General features: G+C 35.0%; 1 protein-coding gene across 6 annotated transcripts in view; it reads left to right on the top strand.

Annotated features, from left to right (window-relative positions):
• The window catches only part of LOC123716549 (serine/threonine-protein kinase minibrain), a 95,784-nt gene extending 86,209 nt beyond the window's left edge, over nt 1-9,575 (top strand). For 4 of the 6 annotated variants that reach the window (XM_045672351.1, XM_045672373.1, XM_045672365.1 and 1 more), the window contains 5 exons: nt 1,190-1,399; nt 2,655-2,740; nt 3,463-3,592; nt 3,853-4,006; nt 6,987-9,575. In XM_045672351.1, the coding sequence (XP_045528307.1) occupies nt 1,190-1,399; nt 2,655-2,740; nt 3,463-3,592; nt 3,853-4,006; nt 6,987-7,099 (693 nt within the window). In that variant the 3' untranslated portion in view covers nt 7,100-9,575. Of the gene's footprint in view, nt 1-1,189; nt 1,400-2,654; nt 2,741-3,462; nt 3,593-3,852; nt 4,007-5,820; nt 5,900-6,986 lie in introns of all 6 variants that reach the window. The other 2 variants (XR_006754577.1, XM_045672358.1) reach the window with 2 other exon arrangements.
• The last annotated feature ends 603 nt before the right edge of the window (nt 9,576-10,178 follow it).

Raw genomic sequence — 10,178 nt, forward strand, 5'->3', positions numbered from 1 at the left:
AAGGAAAACATCGTGAGGAAACCGGCTTGCCTTAGACCCAAAAAGTCGACGGCGTGTCTCACAGGAGGCTGATCACCTACTTGCCTATTAGATTGACAAATTTAACAGACAGAGAAATCTGAGGCCCAGACCTAAAAAGGTTGTGGGGCCGCTGATTAATGTTTTAAATAAAATTTAATGCATGCGAAGAATTTCATAAAAAAAACTATTTAAAGTCATTCCCACGAAACTCATTTAATTTAAACGAGCGTCCATGTCGACACGACATTAATCAAGCATAAACGAGGAAATCACAAAATGTACTCTAATTAGTCGCAAATTAATTGCTCGAGAATCAAGCTATAATTGTATTGTTTATATAAACAGTGAGAATTATTCCTCGGTCGGTTTAGACAAAGCGGTTGACGCGCAGTTTGTGATAACCCGAGACATTCTCAATGAAATCTGAGCAACACGTGCAGTGGTAGTGTATTAGCGTTATAAACGCATGACATTTTATAAAGTATCAAGATTATATATCCATAATGACGTAGCAACACAGAATTTATTGTGTTGGCAACAATGCTGTTGAAGGGTAATTTTGCGACCTTGTATACCACGACGGTACTTATTTACAATAGTTTATCTATGATTTTTATTTTTTTTGGATTTTAAAGGCTCTTTAGACAAAAACAGTCATGCCCGAATCATAATTATGTGATAATTAAAATCAAATGACTAAATTGTCAATTTTAATATTAATTTCAACAGTAATGTTGATTGTCACAGACTAAAAAAACGATTTGAAATTAAAACAAGTGAATTGTATTTACATAAATAATGTTAACTAATATTGCATCATTTGGCGTTTAAATACCACACTCAAACAAAGTAACAAAAAGATCCGGTTTAAAGTGGTTTTACCAAAATGATAACGGCCTACGATAAGACGATATTTGTTATGCAATCGTTATCAATTTATGATACAGTTGAATCAAGGGCAATTATAAACTTAATTAACGTATTAGAATGAATATATATGAGATACAATTTCAGAGGTTTATCTTGAAAGTGCTAAGATATTTATTTTCTAATATTATACTTCATACATTTCTCTGAAGTTTGGGCCATGATTCCAAAAGCCAAAATTTGGAATCGATGCCAAGGTACCATACGTTACCAGATACCATAAACAATTAATTATTTACAGATATACCAATACATCCAATCGAGATTCTACCGGTCGCCGGAAGTGTTGTTGGGCATCCCCTACGACCTGGCCATAGATATGTGGTCCCTTGGCTGTATATTGGTGGAGATGCACACGGGAGAACCACTGTTCAGTGGCGCCAACGAGCTGGACCAGATGAACAAGATTGTCGAAGTTCTTGGAATGCCGCCGGATCATTTGTTGGATCAGGTATAGTTTCCATTACTAGGAAAACAGTCTTTTTAGACTTAAAAGGTAAATTTAAACCTAATTTAATAAGCAGTATTGGTTTAGTGGCTTCAGCGTCCAACCTTAAGGTCATCACGTCTAAACTCCAATAGATTGTTTATGTGCACATCCAACACTCGTATTATTATAAAATATTATAAGTAATTTAGTTATATTATCATGTCAATGTCCCATCTTTTTTTCAAACAAGTCTTTCCATACAGCCCACAACAACCTCACTACAACATCATTGCGTATAAGTTAGCTCAATATTCTGAAAGTAGGTAAATCGAAATACTACATAAAATATTCAAAATATAAAAAAAAAATTAATAGAAAGTTCTAAGATTAAACAAGTTAATGTGTAATGGAAAAAAATATTTATTCTGTAAATAACTATTCTAAAATCGTATCGTAAATATCTATTTCAAAGTATCAAGACTATTTCTATACAAGATGTTCCACACGATCGAGTAACAGTTGATTATTTATGTTAATTGTCAAAGTTGGGACTGTCTAAACACCGTTTAATTGGCCCTTATTGTGTTATTGTGGTTGTCTGACCTAGTTTAGTGTTTCGTTATTAGTTATTGATATTGTTCACTTGATCACTACGCTCTATAATTATTGTTGGTTCGTTTCACAAAACCTTACCCACTTGTTAAATTATCCGTTAACTGAAGATTATTATTATTTATTTAGTTGTAGTTTCTAGCTCATTAATCTATGTCTAATTGTTTACGAAAGCGATATTCGTTAACGATGTTTTGATATTTTTATTTTTGTGATTAGATAATTCCTCTTATCAAAAACAAATCGGTATTATTGCGTTTTAATTAAAGTTCTGTCTCTATGTGATAGGATAAAAACGTGTGGCATAAATATACAAATGTTTCATAGCTCTAAGCTTATTCATCTCTGTTTGTTCATCTCTTTATGACTTGTTTTTTTTTGCTTAAAAGCGAATCCTTTAATCTCGAACCGTTTGAATATTGAATTTAATTTCCATTAATGAATGTTCCTGGTTTATTTTACGTATGAAAAACATTAGCCTTGGATGTTTTCTTATAGTGAGTTACACTTATTGGTCACTACTTTAGTAGACGGTATTACTTTATTTAACAGAGTCTCTTTCGATATTTTTATATGGTAACACTGAAGTTTGTCTACACAACTTAATGATAATGTACGGCCCCGTACTAGAAGCTAGTGATTAACGGTTGAATTAATATTTCAGGCACACAAAACTAGAAAGTTCTTCGACAAGTTACCGGCGTCCGAGGGCGGCGGTTACGTCCTTAAGAAAGTAGCGAGTAAGGATGGGTAAGGCATTCGTTCATCATTAGTTGGATGGAATCTGGATTAACGTTTCCAATAACTTGGGTTGGCTTCCTTAGTCGAAGCATTATGAACTGAAGTTTCGGGTTATAAATGATATTTATCTGTGTCTCGCTCGCACTTACCAGTCTTATGGAGAGGTGAATTATGTTTAGTATTAATTGGAATAAAATCTTTGTTTCGACGTAATCATAGAGAAACTATACTATATCATAGATCGTAATGTCCTGTTTTATCTTCCTGTAGTTTAATTATCAGAACTGGTGCTTGATCTCTTGAAGTCTCTCTTCTCTCTCTTCTAGTTTTCCTTAAGTCCTTATCCAGGAAATCACGGCAACACTCATGCAGTGACATTTATTGCCTGACGTCTCAGTTGAAAATGCGTCGACTATAACAAAATAACATAATTGCTTCTTAAATCTTACTTAATTACAGATTTTTCAAATTCATTATACATTCTATATATGTCTGTAATATACATTGTAACAACAAATGTCTAATTTTTAATATTTTATGCCTGTTTTCTGTCTTTTCTTAAAGTATAATAAGACAAGGATGTAATGCATGTGCAAGATTCAAACATTCTTAACTAAATTTGTATGAGATATTAACCGTGCTTTATTCTGTTAATCCACTTTATTCAACCACTGCTATGCAAGTTTAAAATTTGTTCGCTTTCCTTAAAAGAAATCCTCTTTTTTCTACAGAGGTTATAGAAAGTACCGCGCGGCGGGAACTAGACGGCTTCACGACATACTGGGCGTGGAAGGAGGTGGTCCGGCAGCCAGGCGTCGTGGGGAGCCTGGACATTCGGTTTCGGATTATCTCAAGTTTAAGGTATACAATACATATACAATAGAACGATATTTACTCGGATGTCACTTCTTAGTAATTGAAGCCAAATAAATTGTGCTACAATACTTATTGACTTAGCTCGTGTTGATGTTTCAAAAAGTAGATGGCTCCAAAGGCATTAACTTTTAACGGAATGAAGGAAACCAAAAATTTTCCTAAAATCATCTAAAACGTAAATAATGTAATTTTATGTATGAGTTATCCGTTTAAGCAGTTTTTTAATCATGTTAATTAAATTTTAGGACTTGATACTCCGTATGCTGGAATACGACCCCAAACAGCGCGTGACACCCTACTACGCCCTCCAACACAACTTCTTCAAGCGCACCACAGACGAATCGACCAATACGCAACAGGCGCAGGCGCAGTCGCAGTCACACCACCAACACGGTAAAGGTGCTATTTGATTTTCGACTTTATATTGACAACTGTAAGGTTTCAAATTATTCAACACTAGATTTTAAATTCTAGTAAGGTACAATATAAGGACTACAGTGCAGTATTTCTTAAATTACAAAATATGTTATGTATAAAATAATGTGTTTATTAATTGCTTTAAAAATTGTACGCGTTTTTATTTCAACAAAAATATATTGGAAAGTAAAACGTGAATGTTTAATTGCGTCAATATTTTAATTCAATTAAATAAAAATATAATTTGTATTGTAATTTTATATTTGACCAGATATAGTTGATGTTGTCAATATAAAGTTAATATTTTTAATCGAATTCAAACCTTGCCTTTAATACGAGATACATTTGTCACTCATTCAAAAAATGACATGGCATATATCTTACGAATAATTCTATATTGTATGAACACACTTGTGTAAGAGATTGCAGATTCAATCACTGGGGAATGAATTTTTTTGGCTTGGAAGGCAGAGTATCAGTCTTTATCATTTGTTAGGGTGTCAAGATTTCTAGAAGAATTTAATACATGGTTCAAAATGTTGGAAATTTGGTTAAACTAAATATATCATCGACATCTATCATGCAGCTATTTAAAATGTTATATGTCGCTGTAAAATTGTAAATAACGATCTCTAGATATTGTTGCGAAAAATGATTATACTGCTCACAATTTATATTACACGGAAGACTTGATTGAAGTAAAACTATTGCCTTTTCACATCTAGAATATATCTAAAATTATACATCTAGATTTCATGCATTATGCTATGCGGGACTTATCCATTTTTTCTAACTCTTCGTTATATACAATTGAAGTAAAATGCAACGGAGGGCCACTGGCCGCCTTATCGTTTTCGAGCCATCTCTTCCAGGCAACCACTGAGAGAAAAAAATTAAATTATATACGTTTAGCAAGAAGTGCAAAAATATCTATACATATAGACAAAACTAAAACACGAACTAAAACCTCAAAAGGACGCATGAATCACGATAATTTTAGATCAATCACATCAGTTAATACGACAGTTAGGGATACGATGTGGACAGGTAATGTTTGTACAATGGACATATAAAGGGAGACAGAGAAGGTGCTAAGCGAATTGGGACGCAAAGAGAATTCCATAGACTACATCGTAATGTTTAATTAAACATAGTCTATGGAAATTTTACTATGGAATCTATGGAAACAATTGTTTACAATATGCCAAGCTAGATGGCGCTATTTACAATTTTACGGTGACATACGTCGAGCCTTTACTGTGTAGATGTCTAACATCGCCGACGCTTGTCGTGTGCTAACATCATCATTTCATTTGTAACGCGGCTCCCAATGGCTCTTCGTCATGGAAGTTACCTAATTAAAGTCTAGTCACACAAAAAGCTTGTATATGTATGTGTATTAACTTATTTACAGAAAAAAAAGGTGTGACAAAAGCTTTGTAAAATATGCAAGAAACGTTATGATTTTTGCGTTATGATTTTTAATTGCTCAGTCAATATGGAATACGATAGTTTAGTGTGTATAACTACTTGTTATGAAATATACATGTCAATACCAGATAGATAAATCTACCTTATTTTGATAAAGCAATAAACCCTTAATAAATTTACTTCGACCAAAGTAGGTTTAGTAGCCTCTTGCCGTACAAATGGTATACTATATAACACGTTTCATTCATTAAATTTATATGTAATTCGTCCTAAAGTTATTGATTTAGCTTAAAAACCCTAAGCGCAACAATCATAACGCATTACAAGGTGATTTCCATGAAATAACTGGTGGTTGTTGATGGCAGATGGTCCGTCGGACTCGCGATGACTAGAGCGGTCCGGCGCTCCTCCCTCGCGACACTAACGCCGCCTAACTTGTCACAGGTCTGACTCACTCGCCGATACTCTAGCACCCTAACCGCCACTTGCAATTCACTTAACACGTTTTTTATGTGCTAATCTTTATGTACACTAACTTCTCGTATATGGACGAACACTGACTGAACTAAAGCAGACGTTAATACAAGTACTTATTTGGAATTAATAATTTTGATATTTGCATTATGATTTTATCAAATATATATTTATGTATGTTACTTTGATATGCGTACACAACGGCTCTATTTTCATTCAAAATTTTTAATGAACTTTATTTCTCAATACAAAATAATATATTTTATTTACATGAGAAACCTAAATATTATGAGCGACATAAATGTCCCAATTTTAGTTCACTATATTTGCTTTGGTATGCATTTTTAATGCCCCCTTGAATCTGTCAAACACGCCAATTATTAAACTGAATAGGAAACTATATGTAGAATCGTCGCTAGAGCAAATTAGTTATTAGTGAAAAAATTAAAGTCGTTATGTGAATTGCAAGTATTTATCACGTTGAACGTAAAAATATCGTACAATATAGCACGTTTTATTAAAATATTTAGTTAATTGTAAAAAAATTGTTTTTTACGTCCAACAATCATTCAACTGCATCGTCATGCATGCCCCTTGCGTTACACGTGCATGGCTATTTCATTTTTTTTCTTTATGCGCTCTCTATGCAATCTTGATCCTTTTATGTTCTTGCGCAAGTTTGGAATACACGAGCGACTAATAGTCGCATAGTTGAGGTTTTCCCAGAATTTAGACACTTAGATTTGCTTTTAGAATTGAATAACTGAAGTTGTACTTGTACTGATTGCATTTGTTGACACCAAATCTCGTGAAGTAGTGGATCAACTTGTTTTAGTACCAAAATGTAGTTAGGGTTTAAACTAGAATATACCCGATCTCTGGCTAATGACACTTAGTATTTGACAATAATTTTTTTGTATGAACGATTTGTATAATAGCAAGTTTTATGTTCTGGTATTACAATTTAAACATCGATCCACTACAAACGTATGAAAAGTGTCCCAGTACATGTATAACTCCAGTACTTATGAGTAACGTATGCAATGTGGTGCGGTAGTGGGAGGCGCCAGGCTGTGGGGCGGTGCCGAGCGCATGGAAGTGGAGAACGTCCGACGCGACGAGGACATGCTGCAGCCCGTGTGCCAGCACAGTCCCGTCGCCATACACTAGCGTGACACCCGGCGTCGCACGCGAAGGATCCACGTGTGCCCAACGCCCGAACCCACCGAGGACAGACGGACACGTAAACGCAGGAACAGACGCTAACGTACTTTGCGCGATGTGAAGTGTGACTCGAACGTGTGTAAGTTCTCAGTGCTCAAGTGTACGAGTGGTCGGTGACGAGTGGTGACGAGTGGTGACGAGTGGTGTCGAGTGCGTCGCGCGACGCCGCGAACTGACTTAGTTTAATTCATTGCTCCATAAAGACAGACGCTCTAGTGTTAAGGCGAAGCTAAGGATGTGAGCTGTGTAGGATAAGTTAAAGTCTCTCCACGTAGAGCACGGTTCACGCCGGACGGCGGTAGTGCGTAATCATAGGAAATGGCTTTGGACTAGCGAAACTAGTACAATGTGGCAACACTCGGACTGAAACAAACCATATTTATAATTCTATATTTTTATTTAACGCGATAAGTCTGACTAAAGTGCGGTGACGACGTTACATTGTATTGTACTTACACCGACCGGACGCATAGGGCATGAAAGCTAGGTTTTTTTATTGTTACGCAATGCATATCATGGACGCAATATGGTAGAAAATAAATATTGTACATATTTAGGAAACAGACTAATGGTACAGACTGCAAGTTACGCCGGTTAATCTATAGTTTAGTTACATCTATGCTAGTTAAGCTTCGTTCAGTTAATCGCAAGCTTTATATTTTAAAGTGTCGGCAACTGACTGACTACCAAAGGGCCAAACTGAAATTTCATTTTGTATCTCAAATTGACGTAAATTATATTTGTAAGGGTATGTTTTGCATCGATTCGATTCCGTCCGAGTTCCTCTCGGACGGAAAATAAACGGAAATAATTTGAAACTTTGCCCTCGCATTTCAGAGTTGTTGTATATTGTATAATGTTTTATTTCCAATCTCGAATGCATAAGATTTGAGGTTATGTACATTGACACGCGTATTGTGTTACGTAAATATAGGTTATTTTTTAACCCATTGGAATATTCTGAAGATATTTAAAACCGATGAATAGTGTATAGTAATTCTATAAAACACAAATGTACTTGTAGGTTATGGGAATGTTGAAACATATTATAAAAAATTTTTGGGTATTTCAACTAGGAGTAAATAAATAAAAATAATCTGTTCAACCTTTTTGGATTTGAATCTACAATAGACTAACCTCAACGCAGACTGCTCGTAAATTTGTATCGGAGATATTTTGTATAGCGAACTCAATCACTGCCTTACTGTGCCGGAACTTTTATGGATGAGGCCCGCTACACACCCGCGACTGCGATTAAGCGATCGCTATCACTACTGCTATTTTATGAGACTTTTCACTTTAGCAATCACATTACATAATCAGGTGCCGTGTAAGCACTTTACTAAGTTACTAATTTTACGAAATGTTCAAATCATATGTATGGTTTTTATGACTTCTACTAATGACTACTTTTTTAATTGATTTATCAACTGTCATACTAATCAAAGACTTGGTGCGTCCGTTCAATTGTCGAGTTTGTGGCGGGCCTTGGATTAGCGGAATCTCCCTGGACAATCGTGAATTAGCGAACTATATTTTTTTCAATTGTTTATAGTTGGACGACTGAGGAGCGTTTAGGGAAATGCCGCTAATTGATATTGCAACTACGCAGATTTTTTTGTGCTGCAGAACGTTGCCGTTTTTATAACACTCCTTCCCCCAAAAGATTATTTTAAAATACACAATTTGTATGAACATGAAGCATTAAAGTATTCGCCATTCGCTACTTCCGTTTTAATTGTAGATTTGAATCTATCCGACTCTATTATCTGTAACATAATATAATACTTTTTTGCTTCATGAGGTATAGGACTGTTAGGAATAAGAAATAGGTATGGGAAACAAGATATTCATTAGTAGGGTGATATATGATAGGTGGGTTTCCAAATGTAACTTATTTTCTTATTGATTGTACTTGGCCGTGACGTTTGAGTTTACGATACTCGTTGTTGACTTATTTTCTCGTCTGCTTTCACGAGTATTTTTTAATCGCCGCTTTTAAAATGTGATATCAGAAAGTAAGTCGATGTCGAAGTGCATATAAGATTGGAAACCTGCGATTATTTTTACGAAATAGCGATCGAGTGAACTGGGGCCTGAGCGCGGAAGTTCGATAATGGTCTGCGGTTGTATTGGATTTGGCGGGTACGGCCCGAACACTGGACATAATAACACATTTGGAGACGATACGAGTTTTGTCGAGTTTTCGCGCTCAGGGCCGAGAAAGCATTTACAGGAAGGCCCTACAATACTTGCGCTTCAATATGTAATGTATTATATTTATTTGTGACATTATGTGGTGTGTTCGGAATTATATGTTTATTTCCTATCGGATTGTCAGTTCGCAGGCACTGTAACAATAAAAGGATAGAGCTTTATGTCACTAAGTTTTGTATTTTAAATCAATAAACGATAGCAATGATTGTGAAGTTTTATTTCTCCATTTAAAATTCTAGTGAGATTTTTGTGAAGGTAGAACTTAAATTAGTATTTTACCCGTATCACGTTGGCATCCGTGGTTCCAGAACTGAGCGTTTAAGGTAGTTTTTGCCGCTCAACACAGCTGTGGAACCAGGTGCCCACTTAACTACTTCGACTCTGGTTTCTTCAAGAAAAAAGTGTAGCAATTGTCAAAAGGCCGACAAAGCACTTGCGAACCCTCTGGCATTGGGAGTGTTCATCACTTAAAAGTAATTAAGGCAAATACAATATATTAAAATAATAATTTGGCACTAAGAATTAGAAAGAAATTTAACACAAAACCCGAAACCTCATTAAGTATTCTTATCAACATGTATCTATGATAGTTTTACATGTCGTGTACACACGTAATTAGAATTCTACAGAAAAAAACCTTAAAATAAATCTTACCAGTGACAATTTTTTTGTAAGTACCCTCATTTTTATTGCATTTTAATTATCTTACAGCTTATTATAAAACAAAACACTTAGACAATACTGAAAGCCAAAACAAATTTGCTATTTTAAGTTTGCTTAATAAAATCAATGTTTGGAAGGCGCTGAT

This window comes from Pieris brassicae, chromosome 1 (genome assembly GCF_905147105.1).
Source record: "Pieris brassicae chromosome 1, ilPieBrab1.1, whole genome shotgun sequence".
In the NCBI taxonomy this organism is placed as follows: domain Eukaryota; kingdom Metazoa; phylum Arthropoda; class Insecta; order Lepidoptera; family Pieridae; genus Pieris; species Pieris brassicae.